The sequence below is a fragment of the Microtus pennsylvanicus genome, chromosome 9 (assembly GCF_037038515.1).
Source record: "Microtus pennsylvanicus isolate mMicPen1 chromosome 9, mMicPen1.hap1, whole genome shotgun sequence".
NCBI classification, from domain to species: Eukaryota; Metazoa; Chordata; class Mammalia; order Rodentia; family Cricetidae; genus Microtus; species Microtus pennsylvanicus.
In genome coordinates, this window is record NC_134587.1 from 3745638 (window position 1) to 3768102 (window position 22465).

At 43.0% G+C, this 22465-nt stretch overlaps 1 protein-coding gene and 1 long non-coding RNA gene across 5 annotated transcripts in view; both read left to right on the forward strand.

Moving 5' to 3' along the window:
* Positions 1–6937, forward strand: part of Nckap1 (NCK associated protein 1) — a 73561-nt gene extending 66624 nt beyond the window's left edge. For all 4 annotated transcript variants that reach the window (XM_075984740.1, XM_075984741.1, XM_075984742.1 and 1 more), the window contains 4 exons: positions 1077–1193; positions 1600–1709; positions 5190–5279; positions 6061–6937. In XM_075984740.1, coding sequence (XP_075840855.1) covers positions 1077–1193; positions 1600–1709; positions 5190–5279; positions 6061–6177 — 434 coding nt within the window. In that variant the 3' untranslated portion in view covers positions 6178–6937. The remainder of the gene's footprint in view (positions 1–1076; positions 1194–1599; positions 1710–5189; positions 5280–6060) is intronic.
* Positions 6938–8798: 1861 nt separating this feature from the next.
* On the forward strand, positions 8799–13309 carry LOC142857103 (uncharacterized). The gene is made up of 2 exons (XR_012911763.1): positions 8799–9157; positions 9726–13309. It is a non-coding gene; the product is annotated as an uncharacterized LOC142857103 (long non-coding RNA).
* The last annotated feature ends 9156 nt before the right edge of the window (positions 13310–22465 follow it).

Consider the following 22465-nt stretch of genomic DNA (forward strand, 5'->3'; position numbering starts at 1 on the left):
AAAATGGTGTCCCGTTTTAATTATAATACATATATGCCAAAAAAAAGGTAGATACATAACCCTGACAGTTTAGAAATTTTAAGGCCAGTTCTTTGAAACATAGTACAAACTGTTCCACATAATTCTGTGTCTGTCTACAGTGTAAGTAGGGTCTGTTTTGTTTGTATTGAAATGTCCTTCTCTACTATTGATTTTATTTTATTTTTAATTTTTTTATTTATTTTATGTGTGCAAGTGTTTTGTCTACACTTGTGTTTCTGCACCAATTGCATGCCTGGCACCCAACGAGTGAAGAAGAGGGCATAGCCCTTCTAAATGGAGTTCCAGATGACTGTGAGCAGCTGTGTGGGTGCTGGGAACTGAGCCCAAGCTCTGCAAGAGCAGAAGTGCTCTTAGCCACTGAGCCTTTTCCAGCCCCCTTTACAGTTCCTTTGAGCCAAAGTATAGTCTTTGCGTTTATTAGTTTTCTTATTAGTTACACTTTGTTTTCATCACTCAAATAATATATTATTGCTTTTTTATGATCAACCAAAATTTTAAAATAGGTGGTTCTTTTCCTATGATCAATCCATAGTTATATAAAATTGCAAACTGAAAGGTACCTAGAAGAAGTTCCCAGGTATCAGGTAAGAAATCAAGGCAATACAGAACAATTTAAATGCCATAAATATTTTTGTAAAGGTTATAATATTTTAGAAAATATTATAGAAAAGGTCTTATAGCTATAGTGTGTGCTAGATATTCTCATTCATATCTGGTTTCTTTTGTTTTCTAGAATGGAGAAATAGGTAATGCTATCCCCTTTTCAGTATTGGTATCCTTTAAGCAATATTTAAAATGATATTCATAGCTGTCTTAGGGAAAGAAAGGGATTTTTTTCTTTCAGTGAATTTTCAGATTATGAGATATAAAAAAATTATAAATAGCAATATATATGGTGTTCTCATAATTCTTTATCAGTTTTCACTTAGTAATTTAGATTAAAAATTTTGTTGCCTTGTTTTCTAGGTTAGATTATTAATTTTAAATAATGTTGAAGAAAAGCTTGATTTTTTTTTATTCATTTTTTTCTTTAGAGAACATTAGTCCAGAAGAAGAATATAAGATTGCTTGCCTCCTGATGGTCTTTGTAGCAGTCTCCTTGCCTACACTGGCCAGTAATGTGATGTCGCAGTACAGCCCTGCTATAGAAGGTACCTCTTAAACGTGTGCCCACACTGACGTCCTTGCTTTTAATGTCAGATAGGCTTTTTGCTTTGAGTAATTTGTGTTCTTTTCTGATAAGATATAGATTAAGTTCTGCCAAATAATAGCTTTGCAATGGCATCTGTTTCTTTTTTGAAGCTGTAGTTCTCTGAAATATGAAAGGTGTAAGTCAGCTCGAAAGTGCAGCAGAGGGTGGGTACATGCTCTAGAGAGACGTCATGCTCTAAGCAGCTTAGCCTTTTCGAGAGTGTTTGCCTGCTGATGAAATACTGGCCTGATCATTGCTTGTATTGCTGTGATATTAAACACCCGGCTCGTAACAGGAAAGAGTCACTCTTAGTCACACTGCCGTTTGTGTCGCCTGCGAGTCAGCTCCTGTTTGTGCTTTCGCAGGGCACTGTAACAATATACATTGTTTGGCCAAAGCCATCAACCAGATCGCTGCAGCTTTGTTTACAATCCACAAGGGAAGTATTGAAGACCGACTTAAAGAATTCCTGGCGGTATGTCTATTCAAATATCAGAACTCGTGACATTTTACAAGCTTTAACATTTCATTTAATGTTTTCCGTTGATGTTTTTGTTCTCAGTTTATTAACATACAAACCTCACTTACATTTTAATGTTTTGCTTTTGGAGGAGAACAGGTTATGTCAAGTTTATCATTGTTTTCCCCTCGGCTTAAATGTCTCCTTCTCTGCCATATGGCCTTTTTGCTTAAACTGATGTTTGGAGAAGAGATTTTCTTCACTTTTGAAAGGTTTTTTTTTTTCCTTTAAAGAAAAATGGAAGCAAAGAGAGATAATGTGTCCTTTAAAAGATAGAATTTACTCATATCCGTTAAGTTAGAGATCACAAAAGGGGGCAAACTCCACAATAGAAACATTGCTTGAGAGCTGTGATGGATAGAAAGCCTGCACCTTGACTAACAGGTGGGCAGCCGGGCTAAAGGATGAGGACCTCTACGAAATACCAGGGCCCGAGGAGTGGTCCATTAGTTAAGATTATTTGCTTCCCAGTTCCCAGGCCTACATTGTGTAGTCCACAACCTTCTGTAACCCCAGTTCCAGGGGATCTGAAATTCTGGCCAGCGTGGCCCTGGCACATACACGGCATATTCAGGCACTCACATGGAAGAGAAAAACAGTAGCAAAAGGCGTTTTTTCTTACTTCCACTTATTTGAAGAAATGCCGTTAATGAGTACAAACTCAGAAAAAAAAATATGATTTACGGGGCTGCAGAGATGGGTCAGTGGTTATGGTTAAGGATGCTTATTGCTCTTTCAGAGGAACCAGGTTCAGTTCCTAGTACCCACATCAGACTTTACAACTGCCTCCTAACTCCAGGTCTTCAGATCTGGTGCCCACTTATACACAAACTCACACAGATATATACACACACACAAACAAAAATAAATAAAATCATAAAAATGTGACTTGCTACCAAAAGAGAGTAATGTTAAATCTGTCGGTCAGACATGGTTTAATATGGTTTTTTTTCTCAACATATCTTTTTCTCAACATCTTTTTCATACTTTGCTTAAAGAAAAGAGATGAAGCAAGAAACTCTAGAATATTTGAATTTTTCTTTGTTGGAAATCCTGTTAGCTATTAAATTTTAAATTATATATATATATATATATATATATATATATATATATATATATATATGTAATCTACAGCAGTAACTTAAGGAGAAAACTAAAGTTTAAAATTAGTACTACAATTCAGTTGTTTTTCTTTTATTTGATGTATTTTGTTTTGGGTTTAATGTCCTTCCTTGCAATTACTATGTATTAAAATTTCCCTCTTATTAATAAGACATGCATTCAAAGTCTCCCACCACAAGAGGGTACCTGAAGCCAGGGATAGGACTGAACCACATACATATATGTACACTAATTATACACAGTAAACTATTAACACATAATAAATTACTAGTGGACATGATAGAAGACGTTTACCTATCTACAATAAACACCTTAGGGGAGTGTGTTGTACTGTGTTCACCCTGTGGTACTGACGTGGCACAGGTGTGGCTGAGGTAGATGAAGGTGAAGGTTGCAGACACTGGCATGAGAGTGAGGCAGGACCCTCTCTGGAGGATGCTGATCATCAGGCCCTGAGAGCGTTGTGACCTGTACCCAAGGAGAGTAGTGCTAAGGCCAGCATCAGACATGGCTGGGTGTAGTGTTGGACATTAGTAGCAGATTACGTTGATAGTTGGAGATTCTTTAACAGAAGCCTTTTAGAGGACTATTGTAATCAGCAGTTACTGTATTTTTAACACATGAAAGCATTGATGAAAGGTTATAATCCTTCAGTGGCTGTTGTTGACTTCTGTGTTCTCTTCTACCCAGAGACTTTACTCTGTTAATCTTGTCTTTCCGAGCCTGTGCAGTGGGAAACACTTCGGCATATTTCAGTAACGCCAGCTTGTTGGTTCTGCTCTAGGTTCCTTTTCATCTTCCATGTTGTCTGTAGAAGACTCGGGTTATCACGGGTCCTCATGTAGTGACCCCTCCCTGTGCACTTAAGTGTGTTCCTCATCCAGTGTTTTAGCTGGTTCTTCTTGTTTGTCTCTATTTTTCCGTCTATCTTCGGAAAGCCTTTAAAGTAGCTCACCCATCACTGTACCCGTGAGTTCCTCACATCATTTCTAGTCTTTACTGAGCTATTGCAGGGGTAATGGATGTTGGTGCATCCATAACAGCAAATAGTTTTTGGTACTGCATTGTATCCAGGTTAGGGTTTCATTTGCTGGTTGGTTACAGTCAAATACCAGGGAGGCAGATTTAGCCTTAATAAACTAAATAATACTCTAGTCAGATTGGATCACTTAGCATTACATTTTCCTTCCTTCCTTTCCTTCATCATCATCATCATCATCATCATCATCGTTGAGTTTTTTTGACACAGGGTCTCTCTATGTAGTCCTGGCTGTTCTGGAACTCATAGAGATCAACCTGCCTCCAGAGTGCTGAGATTAAAGATGTTTGCCACCTTGCCTGGCCCAGCATTACATTTTTTTTTTCTTTTTGCAGAAGTTCAGGATGGTCAGATATTGTCTCTTAGTTGTAGACCTTTTAATTCAAACACTTCTTCCAACATTTTTTCCTAGTCCTGGTATGTGTGTAAACAATATGAGTTGCCTGCACCCTGGTTACATTTTATACCTGAGGTCCTTGTGCCCACCATTCTGTGCTGTGGCATACACCATAGCTGTGACCCTCAGTTTGACGTGTGGCAACAACACTACAGCACATGCCCCTTTGCAGATAAGTCGCTTTTTCTGGAGATTTCAGAGTCTGGCAGACACTTTCTTCCTGTAAGGATTTCTGCATTTCCATGGGGAGGAGGGACTTACTGCTCCTGCTCCTCCGTGGCTGTACAGTCGTAAGCAGTGCTGCTGGGTGTGGGCACCGTTACATAGCAAGGGTCCCTTGAACACACGAACTGCATGACCATGTCATTCAGCCAAGTAACTGATGACCAAGTGACTAATAAGCAGGTGCACACTTAGTGTGGCTGTGCTGGGCAGAGGGACAGCTGTTCCTGGGAAGAGGGAGCAGAGTAAGACAAGAATCCACAACTTAGAATGGCATGTAATTCAAATTTAGGAACTGATGGTTGGAAATTAGAAAATTCTGGAATTTTCTGTCTTGTTTTCCAGCTGTGATTGGAAGAAGCATCAAAAGCAAAACCATTTGTAAAAGGATGGGCTCCCGCATAGTTATTATAGATACTGGGAAGGGAGAAAACAGTTTGGATCATCTTAGGAGACACACTTGAGGAAAATGTCAGTTTTAATGAATATTTGATTATATGTATATCTTAATTGTTGATGGATGTAAGGTCTCTAGCTCATACATTATATGTTGAGTAACTCAAGCTTGTTGGAGCTCAAACCGTACTGAGAACGAACAAATAAGGGAGCTATGTTTTATTGCCAACCTCACTGATTCCACGTATGTACTTTAAAGCTTGCGTCCTCCAGTCTACTGAAAATCGGCCAAGAGACAGACAAAACTACAACAAGAAATAGAGAATCCGTTTATTTGCTTCTGGATATGGTACGTCTTGTTTCAACTTAACTAACCTTTACTAAAATAAAGGAAGATCCAGTCCTTAACATAGCTCTTCTTGGCAAGTCAAAGTTGTGTTGTTTTGTTTTTCTTTTGCAATTTTTGATTTTTGTCCATTTCCTGTGTTCACTCCATTCAAACCATGCACTGTAAAGACTGGCACCACTCCCATCTAGCTGTCGGGCAGTAATAGAGAGTAAGACTCCTGGAGGATGTGCGCAGATGTTGTACTTTCCTGATGTATCAAGTTCAGTTCTCTGAGCTTCCCTGTGGCGGTGTCTATGGATCTGCCCCAGGCTCTTCTCAGAGTAGCTTCCTTAGCCGTGGAGAATCAGCAGAACTCAGAGCGCCATTGTTTTCCCCAGATGATCTTTCTAATCGCCTACATAGTGGTCTTTTTTTTTCCTTTTGAGTTCTAGAGTTTACTGCATGCATTTAATTATAGCTGACTTTTTTTTTTTTCACTTTCTAGCTTGGTTTTTATTTAGCTCTTTAATGTGCCATTACATTTTAAATATTTTTGTGGTCGCCTTTATGTTTAGAGTATTGCTGAAGATTTATGTTCCATGTGTTCCTATTGATTAATTGATAAACTTGAAAAACCACATTAACAGTATTTTGGTAGAATTCACTGTGTGGCACATTTGTATTTTAGATCTTGAAGTAGAATAGTTGGTATCTGTTTCTAATGAGAAGAATATAGGGTTGTTGTTTACTACTCACGTTGAGTGAGTAACTTGACTTCTGACATGTTTTCTTACTTTTCCAGATTGTACAGGAATCACCATTCCTAACAATGGATCTCTTGGAATCTTGTTTTCCTTATGTGTTGCTGAGAAACGCGTACCATGCTGTCTACAAACAAAGTGTTACATCTTCTGCATAGAATATTCACTCAAGACAAGCACGCGGTTTTGTTGCCTTGTTTATCTGTAAACTGTGGAGCTGTTTTACCTTAAAGCCTGAAAACACTTTTGTGGATCAATTTCTTCATGCCGTTGTGTTTTCTGATCATTGGCTTCCTAATATGGTGTAATACGGTATACTTGGTTGATTTAGTTGCACATTCTCAAAACTCAGTGAAATTCTATGATTTTAGAGTATCCTTTGTTTGGAATACCATAACATTATGTTTTTGATAACTGATAATGAAAAAAGCCTTGCTTGTTTATTTCTGAAAATGAATTGTATTTAGTGATTATTTTAGATAGTGATACGATAGCACTCATCTGTGTGTAAATTATTTCCTAGAGGGAGAGTTCTGATCTGTACCTATGGTTCTCACAGAGATCAAGAGTGGATGTGCATTTGTGTGATGCTTACGAAGACATTTCCACTTTATTTTGAACATTTGCCAAACTAAATACTCTAACATTGTTTAACCTTAGAAATGTTAGAACCTGAGCATTGGAAGCAGATTGAGTCTCTCAGACAGCAGCATATGCTGTTGCTGTAGAAAGCCTACTGATGATCTCATCCCATGCTGCCCGACTGGCGTCAGCACCTCCGCGTACCTGCTGTATAATAAACAAGACACTTGTCAGCTGTTGATACAGGTGTTAGTCCCAAACCACTTTTTATATGTTTTAAATTTTGAAATTCAAGTGTATCTGCCATAACATAAATAAACACTAGACTGTATCATATTTTGAATTATTTCCTTAAGATCTTTGGAAATTTATTCAAGAATATGAAATTTTTAGTTTAAACTTTGTTTAAAGTAAACATAGGTTTAGGGATATCTTATGATAGCAATCCGTTATTGCAAAATTTGTTTAAATGTTTTAGAAAATATTCCACTGGGGAAAAACCTGGAATTAGGAAGTAAGACTACATGACCTTGTTTTAAATATAAGAACTAAAAGACAGCATGTCTGTGCGTGCATGCGTGTGTCATTGGCTTGCTGATTTTATCGATAATCAAATGGAGTTGTTGAAGAATACGGAAAAGTGGAGAGACTATAGAGCTAATGTGTGCTGCTGAGGACTGCGTCAGCCCTGGGTGGAGGCTCGCAGAGCCTCTCTGCTTTGTGGTTGACGGGCAGAAGGGCATGGTGTAAGACAGCCTCTTCCGCTCTGCCTGAAGACGAGAGCTGTTGTTCACAGCTGTTAGATACTCCGGTGACATTACTTCCAAACTCACTTTTAAGACACTCAGACAAGGTACTTTGTAATTGCTTTCAACTCACGCTAAGGTCACCACCAAACTGTTAAGATTTCTTTTATAAGCTGGGCGATGGTGGCACATGCCTTTGATCCCGGCGTTCGTGAGGTAGAGCCAGTCTTCAAACTCTGAGTTTGAGACCAGGCTGGTCTACAAAGTGAGTTCCAGGACAGTTCAAGCTACAGAAAAAAAAATTCTTTTTAATCCCTTAGTGACTAACCAGTAAACTCATTTCTCCTTCAGTATGGTTTGGTATTTGTCGATGGTGATATAACTTTATTGAGGCACTCTCATAAACTATGTGCTTCTCGTTATTTTCAGATATCACAATATTACTCCTTTTCTAAATTCCTTGTATTTAGAAAAAAACAGGAAGCTGCTGTTTTCTTATGCATTTTCTGCATCATACAATAACTTGAAAAATAATATCCATAAACTTTGGGATAGGCCGTGCTCCCCAAGCTTCACATGTTGAAATGTAATCTCCGGTGTAACGTTGCGGTGGCCTGCGGGGTTGATGATGCACTGAGGGAGGAGTTCCTTGTGCCTACCACCATGTGAGGACACAGGAAGCACTATCTGAGCCAGCCGGCAGGCCGTGAAGACGCCAGGTCTGCCAGCACATTAATCTGGAGATTCCCTAATAGCCACCCAGTCGGAGGCATCTAGTTAAAGCAGCCCGAACAGACTGACGTCCTGGTTCTGGGGTGTTACCTGTGGAGCAGTGTAACTGGCTTCAGAATGAAAATACTGCTTCTGAATTTGCAGTTATATGTCATTGTTCAGTGGTGTGCACAGCACTTACGGAAAACTACAAGTATCACATAAATGCTGTATTCTAAAGACATAAAGGGGGAGTTCAAGTTACAGCTAAGATGAGTATATTTACTTAAAAGGACATTGAATTGTTAATAAATGAGAATCCCAGACTAGAGAGGGAGAGGCAACAGGACTAAGAGTTGAGGCCAGGTGAGAACTGCTTCATCGCAGCTTTATTCCTAGACCCAGAACCTGGAAACAACCAAAGAATGGATCAAGGATATGTGACACATTCACACAATGACATCGTGGATTGGAAGACAAATGGATAGAACTAGAGGAATCCTGAGTGAGGTGACCCAGACCCCGAAAGACAAGCATAGTATGTTCTTACTCATAGCGGATATTAGCTGTAACGGATAACTGTGCTCCAGTCACAGAGACTAGGTAACAAGGTGGGCTCACGGGGGATGCCTGGATATCCCTAGAAGGGGAAGTGGATCTTGTGAGTGGACTGGGATGTGAGTGGGGTGGGGGAACATGAGAGATGAAGTTGGGGTGGGTGGGAGGGGAGAATACTGAAAGGCGGCTGGAAAGGAGGGGAGCACTTCAAGGTCAGAACTGATGCCCTGGAAACTCCCAGGAATCTACAAGGACTCCTGGCAATCGTGGATACGTAGCCTGAACGGGCCATCTCCTCTGACCAGGCAAGACTTTCAGCAGAGGAATTCGGACACCACACAAACTTTGACCTACAGTCTCTCCTGCCTATGGGATGTGCTGGGTTAAAAGTGGCACAAAGATTTGGATTTGCCAACCAATGACTGGGACTCATGCCATGAGAGAGCCTGCCCCTGCCACTGCCCGGAGCACCTGGACCCAGATGTTGGATGACCCAGAGACCTAGGATAGAACCAAACGTTACTGGAGAAAAAAAGTCAACGTAATGATTTTCTAATGATAATCTGCTATACTCATAATTGGTGACTACCCCAATAGTCATCAGAGAGCCTTCATCCAGTAACTGATGGAAACAGATGCAGAGACCACAGCCAAGCATTTGCTGAGCTCAGGGCATCCTGAAGAGAGGGAGGAAGGATTGTATGAGCCAGGATGTCACACTGGCTTGCCTTGTCCAGCTTTAATACAAGGGGAGGAGCTTAGTCCTACCACAACTTGGATATGCCATGTTTTGTTTATACCCATGGGAGTCCTGCCCCTTTCTCAACAGAAACAGGAGTGGATTTGAGGGATGTGGTGAGAAGAGGGGGGGAAATTGTGGTCGTGATGTAAAATAAGTAGAAAAGAAGGAAAAAGAAAGCTAGTCTAGCAGGTCATAACCTACATGATGACTTGTTGGTACACATATGGATGTCATAAAGCATGGGGAAGTGGACACAGTTACTTATTAACCTTGCAGAGGCTAACACTAAGGAGCAGAGAATTCACTACTTCCCAGGTCAGAGCTATTATTTCATCCCTAATTTTTTTTTTCCCTAATTTTTTTTTAGCTACAGTCCCAGTGTACAAGGATCTGTTGTGCTACCTGATGCAAGGTCCAGCCGGAAGAACTTGGGATGGCAAAGCAAGGAAAAATTTAGCCTTGGCTGATGCTCCTGACAGTCCATGCCAACACTACTGACTGAGGCAGTAATGAGAGTAATTTATTGAGTGCATCACATTGTGCTGTGTATGTGATGTAACCTGGGTATCGTTCATTTAGTTCTCAGTCCTATGTGATGGTGAGCCCGTCCACTGGAGCTCAGAAAGGGGACTTTTGTGTGAACACTGCAAGGAGCACGGGTGAAAATGCAAACCTAGTCCAGGAGTTGCAATTTTTGCCTCCTGGATTATTCGCATATGAATGCGGAGTTTCCCACTCAACAACATGTAAATTTTTGTACTCACTAAAATACAAGGCATAGAAAGCAACGCTTAAGTTCTTACACCACTCAGGCACTTTCTTGTCCAAGCTTCTTCATCCCAAACTTCCCCACTTGTCATAAATGAGAGAAACTGTCTCTCAAATAGGTCTCCTGCGGAGAAGCAATAGAAGTATTAAAACCCGCGTTAAAGGGCGTGAGTGTTGCCCTTCTAGCCCACATTTTTAATATTGTACCATGCTCTCTTCCAAGTACTAAAGCAGTTTCCTTGATTGGCTGGGCGTGGGTACTCTGCCCACTCCTTGGTCCTTACTGATCCTAATTTTGTTATTTGCATCTGTCACCTCTGTTGGCCTCAACTTTGTGTGTTGAATCAGACTCCTTTGTGCCTCTGTTTCCATGTTAGAGTTCGAATCTGAAATGCTTCCCATACCATGCAATCAAGCTGGTACCAAGCCAGCAAATGGGTTTTGAGTAGTCCGTGGATCCTGATGGGTCAGCCTTGGTTCTCTTCTGCATTGCTGTGTCAAGTCCCCTGATAAAAGTAACTTAAGGAGTTAAAGGTGGGTTTCCAGTCACAGTTTGGGGGAACAGTCCATCATGTAGAGAAGTCATGGCCGCTGGGGTGTGAGGCAGCTGGTCACTTTGTATCCTCAGAAAGCAGAGTGACAGCCGACGCTCAGTTCCCTTGCTCGTTTTTATGCAGTTTGGGAACCCAACCCATGGAACTGGTCCCACAATCACTTAGGATGGAGCTTCCCACCTCAGTTCCCCCAGCTACTCCCGACTACAGCCCAAGCAGCTGGGCACACCTCTGAGGGAATTTCTTGATTGGATGATTTGTGGTCTGGACCACACCTGGCGGCAGCTCACATAAAGGAACAGGCAGGCAGGAAGTTTTTGCTTTTTGCCTGTTTGCCCTCACTCTGACTAGTTCAAATACCCTGCTGCTGAGGCATTCCTTCTCTTTATTAGAACCTATTTCTAATATATTGTGATATAGACTGAAGACCAGCAGAGACCTCAGCCTCCGGGACTTTACTCTCCAGAGATAGCTGTTGTTGGACTATCTGGACCACAGCCTGTAAGCCGCTTTAATAATAATAAATGTAATTATATATATGTCCATCTATATAAATGTATATGAATATAAATTTATATTTATTCTATCAGTTTTCCTAGAGAACCCTAATACACCAGCCAATCTAGAAACTCCCAAACATGCCTAGAGGCATGAGCCACAAACTTAGAGTCATGGTGATTCTAAGTTCAGTCAATTTGGCAGTCAAGATAAAACCATCACAGGCTCTGGCTTAGTCAGCAGCAGATTAATCCATATGGGTTTGAAATATGACAATTCCTGGGAAGTGGTAGAAACCGGAGGTGGGGACTACTTGGAAGGAGAAGGTCAGTGGAGACAGTCCTGTCCTACCTGCTGTTGCTGCTTCCTGCCTGCCATGGATGGAGAGGCTCTGTTCCCCCATGCCTCTTCACCATGATGCTCCATCTCGTCACAAACCAGGAACAGACAACTGAGATAGCACCAACGTGTATTTCCTCCTTTAAATCATCTCAGGCGTCTGTCATAGCAACATAGGTACTATGTCACGTATTATTGATATTAATACACCTCTTAATTTTTTAAAAAAAATGTATTTACCTTTTGTGTGTAGTAATGCTATATCTGTATGTCTGGCGCTCCAAGAAGCTGGAAGATGGTGTCAGAACTGGAAGGACAGATGGTTGTGAGCAACCACATGGATGCTGGGAATTGAACCCGGGTCTTCTGGAAGAGCAGCCAGTTCTCCAGCCCAGATGATTTGCTTTTGCTTCTTCAGAAATTGTCTTCAGGTTATCTTTCTTTTAGCAGTATTATATCATGAGTATGTGACATATTCAGGTGTGGCTAGAATCTGAAAATCTCACATTTTAAGTGAAAAAGAATGGTTTCCTTCATTTTAACATATAGACAAGGCTAAAATTAATCTTAAGATTATGCTGTGGCATATATACATAATAATGTGTATTCTACATGTAATATGTGTAAGATGTCATTGTGACACTCAATGGTGACAATTGTTCCTTGGCAGCCCCTCTTCTTTTCTGCATGCTGTTCCCTGACCATACAATGGAATGCTCTCTTACATTCTGACCTAAACTCCTGTTCATGTTCTAGGTATTAAGTTTAAGTATCAGTATCCCCGCTCCTTAAGGCACCATTGTCTGCTTCTTCTCAACCTTGTGGATGCCTTTATAATAGAACCCACTGAATCATAATATGGCTGTCTCATTCTCAGAGTGTCTTGAGGTTAGGGTCTGTTGTTTATTTGGGTATCTTTCTGTGTGGTCTGGTCTCCAGCCCTGTATAGCTCAGAAAGTGTGTGGAAAGGTGGAGAAGGGTGGTGGCCAGGCAGAAGCCGCACATCTCCTTCCCTGGAGCTGCCCGTTGCTTCACTTCATGTGGGGAACAGTGATTGTATTTTTCTTGGTTCTAGTGTTGTTGCTGAGCCTGCTGAGTTATGGGGAATTAGAGGATTTCCAGTACCTTCATGGTGACAGAGAGAAGGGTCTTCTGCTATTTCATACAGCAAGATAATTCACTTGCCTGGGAAGTTTGAGAAAGAGGCAAAGTAGCATCGGTGGGATATCAAAAATATTTTCCTTGTTGGAGAAAAAAGTTAATTTGGAAATTTAAGAGGACTCACAAAGCAACCCTGGCAGTTACTGTCCATGAATAAATGATATTTCCATCCTAGTGACTCATCTGAGCTGGAGTCAGTACTAGGGCTAGTACAATGCTGGGGCTTTGTGGCCCTAACTGTAATCCTACCTCTTTGCTGCAATTCCTCCTGCACCAGGCTGGCTTGGTGATCTGATGTCGCCAAGCGCCAGGGATTAATAAGCCTTGACATTTTATACACCAGCTTTGCTCAAGATTGCACCGGCCCTTTCTTTGGCAGCTGATCACACAAGGAGAACCGGAGAGGTTCATAGGCTCTCGGGACAGCAGAACAACCTTGGAGAATGAATGTCCTCGTGGCTGCAGGTCACAGCACCAAGAGTGACTAGAGACGGCGGCTGATGGCCTCTGGACCCCGGAGTGAGCTCTGCTATATCAGTTGTGGATCCAGATGCTACTAACAAGGAAACTGTGCCACGCCCCTATTCTGAAGTACTAAAAAAAACAATAAAATAAAAATTTAAATGTGGAATGGCTTCTAGTATGCTTATAGCAGACAACTATTTATATAGCAGAACTTGATATTTAAACAATTGTGATTCTTTTTTATATACTGTAACTGTTACTCATTGACAACAGCTTATGCTGGAGAGGATGTGGGATAAACAACACTCCTCCACTGCTGGTGGGAGTGAAAACTTGTGCAGCCACTTTGGAAATCAGTATGGCAGTTTCTCAGAAACTTAGGAATCTATCTACCTAAGACCCAGCAATACCACTCTTGGGCATATACTTGAAGGATGCTCAACCACATCACAGGGACACTTGCTCAACTATGCTCATAGCAGCATAAATCATAATAGCCAAAACCTGGAAAACAACCTAGACGCCCTCAACCAAAGAATGGATAAGGAAAATATTGTACATTTACACATGGAGTTTTACAAAACTATATAAAACAATGGTATCAGAAAATTTGCAGGCAAATGGATAGAACCAGAAAAAAGAAATCATCCTGAGTGAGGTAACCCAGGTCCAGAAAGACAAACACAGTATGTACTCACTCCTAAGTGGATACTAGACATAAAGCAAAGAATAACCAGGCTACAATGCACAGCCCCAGAGAAGCTAGGTAAACAAGGGGGACCCTAAGAGGGATGTATGGATTTCCCTGGAAGGAGAAATAGATGAGATCTCCTGGGTAAACTGGGGGTGGGAGGACAACAGAGGAGAGGGGATGGGGGATGAGAAAATGGGGATCAAGAGTTTGGGGAGGGACTGAGTAGGAGAGCGGTGAGAGGGAGATCTTGATAGAGGGGCCATTAAGGGGTTAGGGAGAAACCGGGTCATTTTGTCAGTTGTGACCTAGCATTCAAGTCGAATCTTTGCTATGACTAAAAGCAAAACGCTTGCAATTGTGGACTCTTCTGAGCAGGAAAGGGACGTATTTCCTATTATTTCCCTATCACAGAGCATGGCTGAGCCTGTATAATATTGTATTTTCTCATTTTCTGCTGAGAAAGGAGCCATTCTTGAACATGTAACTTAGTACCTCAAAATTATAAGGTGCTGAAAGATGCCCCGGCCTTTCAAGGACATGAGTCCACGCACGGTGGAAACTCTTTGATCCCTGCTGACTTCTTAACTGAAAGGTTTGAAGAAATCTTTTGGCACAGGCAGAAGCGGAACTGCAATGGCTGTTTATAGTAGGTGGATTTTATCATTGGATCAGAAAGTATTTGTCGAAGCCAATTCTTTAGTGCCCCATGGGCAGTGTGTTGCCCTACGGACATAGTTTCTCACATCGAGAAACTTTTTTAAAGCTAACATCCAAAGATATTTAAAACAAGTCTGCATTTTCTTTAACAGCCCCGCATCTGCTGAGAAGTGCGGAAGCCTTCTGACTACTGCTTTCTGTTTTGTTTTATCTTTTTCCCCCATGACGTAATTGATATCATATCGACTCAGTTGGCCACAAGCTTTTAAGGGCTAAGTCTATTTGCTGGATTGTTTGCACTCCCTGCTCACCTGAGAGACATGAAGTGTCTGTTGTGAAAACATGAATAACAGACGCTACTCTCAGGAGGCCTATCACAGTGGGCATCAGTGCAGTGACCGCTCTCTACTGAGCTCATGGGAAAACAGAGCTGTATTCAATACACTGAGGCGCTTTCTCCTCACATTTTTTTCTGTTTTTTTTTCTTTTAAGTAATTTTCATCAGTAAGCTCCCCACCAATAAAAACAGGTGCTTTCCAGCCTAATCTTTCAATTAACTGAAACCAGGAGGAGTGGTGTAGGGAGGTTTTGCAAACTAATTTGTAACGCTGCCAGCTCCAAATCATGATGATGGCTCAAAGGGACAGAGTATTGGTTTGTGTGTTCACAGTGGGCAAGTCTGTGCTTCGTGTTTTCCTATGGTCAGTGTATAGCAGTATATAAAGAATGCGTTAGCTCTGTGGGTTGACAAAATCTTAACTTGAGGGCTGTCTCGTGCGTTGACTCCTTTCCCGTGTACTTGATTCTGTACTGCGTAGGGCATGGTGAAAGTCTGATCACCCAAGGATCTATTTTCTGAGCTTCGTTGGATTCTTTGCAAGGTCCACACAGTCAGATGCCATGAGGAACTCCAGATCTAAGTCAGATGCAAGAAGGTAAGAGTTCCAGGAATCATCGCTGTGGCTAGGCAGCTGGTAGGCTTATCCATGGCTCAAGACTACAGAGAACTTCAGCCGTAGGATCGGTGGAGCCCATTGGCTGGTAGGAACTGGCAAGCTATGTGGTTCGGTGTCCTCTGGGGTAACAGTGGCATCCTTCCTGGACTTTCTGTGCTTCTGGTAGCCCAGTGTCCCGATCTAGGTTTGTAGCATGTGGCATGCTGGTTAATATTTCATAGAGTTCCTCTTTATTTAACAAAACTGTACTGTTTGTTCTTGGCTTTTAAAAGGTAAACACACAGATCAGTAAAGTAGGCTCCCTCTCCCACCTGATGCGTGGGAGTCTGGAGCTGGAGCAGCTAGTTGTCTTGCGCTAGTCCTAGTGATTAGCTCAGGTGCTCTGTAAGAGGAGCAGCCCCCGGAGTCAAAATGGTGGGTTTCTGTACAGGCGAACCCAAGTATTGTGGAAGAAAAATGCTTCAGTGGACCCTTTGTTGTGAGTTACACCGCTGCCGTGTAGCGGATGTGTGTGAATGCGGTCCCGTGGAGGAGGTTGGTTACAAGGCCACGGGGACTCCGCACATCCAAACTGCCGTAACCATTTCCCCACATGTCGCGCAGACCTCCAAGCCTCTGACACTTCTTTCAGAAAATTTTGGATCCCCCTGGATGCAGAAGCTCACTCACTATTCGGCCTCTGGGGGCTGTTGCTCCTACCAGAACACCTGTGTAATCGCCGTGGCTAAAGCAAGACAGCTGTTCAAGCTCCGTGACGGGGACGGAGCTTCTGCGGCACTCAGCTGAGGATGGGGTGGGTGGCCAAGGTTGGCCCTGATTGGAATTGGTGGGATCCTGACACAGCCTAGAGCGCATTAAGATAGCTCTTTTAACGCCTACTCGTCGCTGCTTTGGCTTCCACAGCATTTCCACGAGGCCAGGTAGTTGTACAAACTGGTTACAGAAGCAGTCTCCGCAGGAAACTCTTTCTCCTTGATGCCGAGCCCAGCAGTTGAATCCCTGACCACGTTTCTCTTCTGGACCGCCTGTGGTTTAACTATGCCTTGGTCCCACACAGCGCTGAGGCTTGGCCCCGGTTTAATGGTGTTGAGGTCTTTAGGAGGGTTCTGGGCTTCTCTTAAAGTCTTGAATTCTTGCTCACACATGGCAGACTGTTCATCACAAGAAAGGTTTACTGTGAAGAGCACTCGGCACCTCCCCGTTCTTGTACAAGCGGTTTTTCTTCATGTTTGTTCCACACTCTCATAGGTGTCCATGCCGTATAAATCAGCCAACCTCATTATTGAGTTACAGCTACCCTCAGTCAGCTCAGAAAGGACTCTGCCGTTTCCCCGTTTCCCTTTGTATATTGGTCTTCACTGAATCCCCGTTCCACGTCTCACAGACAGGGTTCCATGTGTGTGGGTACTAAATGAATCAGGATTTGTGACGTTTGCCCAGGAGGACTTTAGACCTTAGTATAAATCTGTGGATGTCAGAGAACGGCAGTGAAGGTCTTTCTCAGGCATAAGCAACAGCTCACGCCAAAACGCAGTTCTTGTTAAACCTCTAGTTTCATTCTGAATCATAAACCAAGTTCAAAACGAAGAACAAGTTGGGCATGTTGGTGCACGCCTGTAACCCCAGAGTTTAGAAGGAGTTTAAGACCAGTGTGGACTTACACTAAATTCCTGACCAGTCTGGGCTCCAGAGTAAGACCCTGTCTCAAAACGTGAGCAAGAAACCAGAGCACAGAAAACTCTCTGTTCAAATTGTTTCTATTTTGGCCACTTTGCATTCTAAACTCATTCTCTGGGAAAATTTGGCTTTAAAAATGGTCGATCACAGGCCAGGTGTTGGTAGTGCATGAATTTAATCCCAGCACTTGGTGGGCAGAGGCAGGTGGATCTCTGTGAGTTTGAGGCCAACCTGGTCTACAGAGCAGGTTCCAGGATAGCCAGAGCTGTTATACAGAGAAACTCTGTCTTGAAAAACCAATAAACAAACAATCAAATAAATAAATAAATAAGGAAGAAATATAAAAATAAAATGATTGGTCACTTCATTTCAAAAGCTTACAGGAAAAGTCAGTAAACTTACGCCCATCAACACATAGTAAATGAAGGAACACGTGTGGTTCACAATGAAATTTTATTCAGCTGTAAAAAGGGAAAAATTACCATGCAACAGCATGGGTGAAGAGTCAAGACGTGCTGAGTGAAACAAGCCACCCGCTAGGGACAGCTGCTGGGACTCCTCTCTACGGTGGTACTGAGGGTAGTCAGTTCACAGAGACGGAAGGAAGCGACATCTGCGGACAACCCCACGCTGATCCCCTTTTGAACTTCTGATCACCCTACCTCCATCTCCCAAGTTCTGGGATTAAAGATGTGTACCTCTGGCAAGACTACGCCTCTTTTTTTTTTTTTTTTTTTTTTTTTTTTTTTTTGGTTTTTCGAGACAGGGTTTCTCTGTGGTTTTTGGAGCCTGTCCTGGAACTAGGTCTTGTAGACCAGGCTGGTCTCGAACTCACAGAGATCCGCCTGTCTCTGCCTCCCGAGTGCTGGGATTAAAGGCGTGCGCCACCACCGCCCGGCTAAGACTACACCTCTTAATGGTTTCATCACCTCCTAAACAGTGCCACCAACCAAAGACCAAGCATTCAAAGACAGTGTGTATGGGGGACAGTTCTCATTCAAACCACTATAGTAAGAATTTTAAATATATATTACCAAATTGTGTGGCAATTTTTTAAAAATTTATTTTGTTTTCTTTCTGTCGGGGGGGGGGTCACTTTGTAGCCCAAGCTAGCCTGAACACCTGATTCTTGTGTTTTCTCTTCCCAGGTGTTTACATTACATGAGGGTGTGGCCTTGCCTGGCTCATACGATGCCTTTAGCTGTACAGACCTTTTAAAAAAGCCTTCTGTTTTGGAGAGAAGCTGGTTAAGGCTCAGGAAGTTCTAAAGGAAATAAAAATTCCATCCTGTAAAGAAACTTTTTAAGCCAGGAAGTAGACAACTCAAAGGCTTCAGGAAGTCCCTAAAACTAGCCAGATTTACTAGGCTCCTTTCTGCCCAAGCACACATATACAGTAAAGACAGCTGAGAGACACTCTCAAACCAGCAAGACTGCAAACAAGATTCTTAGGCCAGCTGCACTGCCTGGAAGAGATGAAAAGACACTCTGCAGCCTGTTGAGCTACCAGGACTGCAGTACGGTCTAGGTGCCCAGCTTTTGTGAGCTGTCGTTCCTGCTAAGAGGAACTTTGGTGATGCAGCTGTCTTTGAGTCATTTCTGCTCCTGTAAGTGACCCCTTACTCATAGTCCCATAAGTAACCCCAATTAAACTCATTGGTTCAGAAGTTGTACTTTGGTGAGGTCCCTCCTTTGAGGTATCATTGCTTCTGGGGGAGTAGATGTTTATGTCTCCCCAAGAAGAGTGTCACGTAAGAGTGTCATTTCTAGAGCGACCATAGTTTATCTTTTCTTTTAGGGACTCATTTTGTCTGCTTGTGGGTATGTGTACATGAGTATAGCTGTCCCCAGAGGCCAGGCTGACAAATTCCCTGGAGCTGGAGTTACCTGTTACGGGTACCCGACATTGAGACCCCTGGAAGAGCAGCAAATGCTGTTACATCCCTGCCGCCCATGGTTTCATATTATGCTAATTGCCTTCCATTTATTATAATTACATCCCCGTGGAAAACAAGTGAGAGAGCTAGTTCAGTAAACCTCCATTCTGGCTTCTCATCCAGCTGGTAATTGGTAAGTTCCCCATCTTGGCTACAGAGGTACAGCCACCGTTCTGAATGGCTAATGTGTTCCCAGAATTTATGAGCAGCATAGCAGCCTGTGCTGTCGGCTCCTGCATTCCCCAGGAGAACTGGCTCTGGAGGAGAGCAGAAACTAGAGCCCACTGGAACTGCTGGTGCCCAGCCAGCCTCGGGCTTTTCTGCTTTTAGCCCAGCATGTTCACATCTATCAGGGGCAACACAAATAATGCCTAGGGCACTGCTGCTAGTGTAGCTTGGTACCCACGCTGACACAGACCCCCGTGCCTCCCGGGGGGGGGGGGCGGACTAGACCGTGCTCCTTTCTCACTCCAAGGCCAGAGTGTGGTAAGTTTCTCAGACCACTGATACTCAGCACCTGCTCTCAGGTCACAGGGATGTGGGGCCCCATTTAAGGGTTCTGACTCAGGTTCTGGCGTTAGTCACAAAGGGTTTATTTGGATGCACAGTTTGAGGGTACAGCATCACGGTTGGGAAGGCACGGTGACTAGACTGTGAGGTGGCTGGGTCACATTGTGCCCAGGTGCACAGGGTGCAGAAGCAAAGTGTATGAGTCAGGGTTCTCTAGAGAAACGGAACTGGGAGAATGTGTGTGTGCGTGTGTGTGTGTCTGTCTGTCTGTCTGTGGCGGGGGGAGTACATACACAGGATTACCGTTACAGCCCTGCTATTCCCACAGTGGCTGTCAGGGGTAAGTCCGAGAATCCAGATTGCTCAGCTCACAAGGCTGATGGCTCAACTGATCTTCATTATATGCCAGAATTCCAAAGAAGTCGGCTCTAATGTCAGTGAAGGAATGGACTTGTGAGCAAGGTGAGAGCAAACAGGCAAAAAGAGAGTGTTTCCTTCTTCCTTGTCCTTCCTATAGGGGCCACGAGAAGATGTTACTGAAATCAAAGTTGGGTCTTCTGGCCTCCGATGAATCAGTTAACTAGAAATCCCTCACAGGTGTGCCTAGCAGCCTGGGTCATTAGTTGGTTCCTGGTGTGGCCAAGTTGACAACCAAGAGCCGCCATTGCAGAAAGATAGGCGCTGTGCTCAGCTCACTTTGTCGTTGGATTCAGTCTCAAATGCTAGGCTCAGGGGTGGGGCTGACCCCATAAGGTGCTTTTCTCTCCTCTGTCCAGCACCTCTGGAAATACCAGGCAGATAGATGGCTGGGGGTGTGTCTGTTAGGTGTTTCTAGATCAATCAAGTTGATCAGATAGATGGCTGGGGGTATGTCTGTTAGGTGTTTCTAGATCAATCAAGTTGATCAGCTAGATAGCGGGGGTATGTCTGTTAGGTGTTTCTAGATCAGTCAAGTTGATCAGCTAGATAGCGGGGGTATGTCTGTTAGGTGCTTCCAGATCCGGTCAAATTGATCAGATCAACTATCATGCTGACATGCTTACAAACGTGTGTGCTTTTCCTGGGGTAGACGGTCACCTTTTTTTAAATTAGATTTTAATAGTTCATATTACTCATTAGATTGTTTTCAAAGGAGACGGAGAAAAGGCCAAGCATTATTGACCAGCACGACCTGTATAGAACATCTGTTCAATGACCGCGTGCAGCATGACGCATTCCTGGAAGAGTTCCGCCAAAGCAAAGCCTCTCACGTTGCTTTTCTCTGTTAGTAACTCCCAGTTAAGAAAGGCAAGGGTCAGCAAATGGGTAAACATTTTTAAAAACCTTTTGCCTTTTCCTCAGGGCTCCTTGCTTCCCCTTCTCTGTAATCTTTCTTAAAAGCTGAGGAAAGCTATGTAGGAAACTGTGAGAAGATTATATCTTACATGTCCAGTCCTGGCTACAGTGAGCTCAAGGCAAAGGTCCACCATGTCTTTGGTTGCCTGGGTGTCACACCGAGCTGGCTCTGCTCCTGGAAAAGCTACACCGTGTCTTAGTGACAAGCAAGGTCTCGAAGGGAAGGTGAGATGAGGTGGCAGAGGCAGGAAACTTGCAAGTGTCATGAGGAAACCTGGTCTAGAATCTAGAATGCTCCTCTCTCCTCCCCACTCCACCCTCCATACCCAGCTGTGTGAATAAACTCACTGGGGTTCTTGGAGGTGGGAAATTAGGCCAGCTATCCTCAACTGTGGGTCATGACCACTTTGGGGTATCACATCCTAGATATCCTGCATATCAGATATTTACATTATGATTCAACAGTAGTAAAATTACAGTTATAAAGTAGCAACAAAGTCATTTCAACTCTTATTTTGAAAAGAAACGCTATAGCAGAGGTTCTCAGTGTTCCTAATGCTACAGCCTTTTAATACAGTTCCTCACGTTGTGGCGACCCCCAGCCAAAAAAAAGAAAAATTTCACCGCTACTTCCTGATTGTAGTTTTGTACTGCCGTGAATCGTAACGTAAGCGTCTGATACGCAGGATGTGTGATATATGACCCCCGAAGAGTTGCGGCCCATGGGCTGAGAACCTCTAATTTAGAAACACAGACTCTGATTTCCAAACACCCAGAACGCGGAATGTTATGCTAAACCTAAACAAAGCCAAACCAAACTGATGCTGGAAAAAGAAAAGCCTATTTCCACCCCTCTGTGTTAGCTGAACTGAGCCCAAGCAATTAGTAAAAAATAAAGTTGAAATTCTGTCGTTTTCTTCTGCCAATACACAGTGGTTCCCAGCCTTCCTAAAGCTGCAACCCTTTACTACAGCTTCTCATGCTGTAGTGACCCCGTATGATAAGATTATTTGCATTACTACATCATAACTGTAATTTTGCTATTGTTGTGAATCGTAATGTAAATATTTTAGGAGACAGAAGTTTGCCACAGGGGTCACGACCCACACGTTGAGAACCACTGACCTCTAGGTAGACACTACACGACTTTAGTCTTGTAGGGAACAGGAAATGCAATGAATCAATCTTTTATTATTGTCAGTAGAGATGTTTCTACGGTGCTCTCACAAGTCATCGGACTGGGAAACAAATGTATTAAATTCTAGCTTGAGTATTAATAACTAGCGTCTGCTGAGTTATAGCTTGTTTGTATATTTAGCAGGGCTTGGTAACAGGAACTGGGTTTGCTCTGTTAACTGGCAAGGTAATTCGTTACCTGGGATTCTGAGATGAAAGGAAACAGGCATTTGACACTGAGCATGGGAGCCATTATCAGCGGTTGCCTTTCCTGGTGAGAACACGAGAAGAGGTTGATACATTGTAGCTCCTTAGTTTGAATGGAAACAAGTTGGGGGTTGGGAAGAGGGCTCAGCAGATAAAGCACTTGCTGTACTGGCA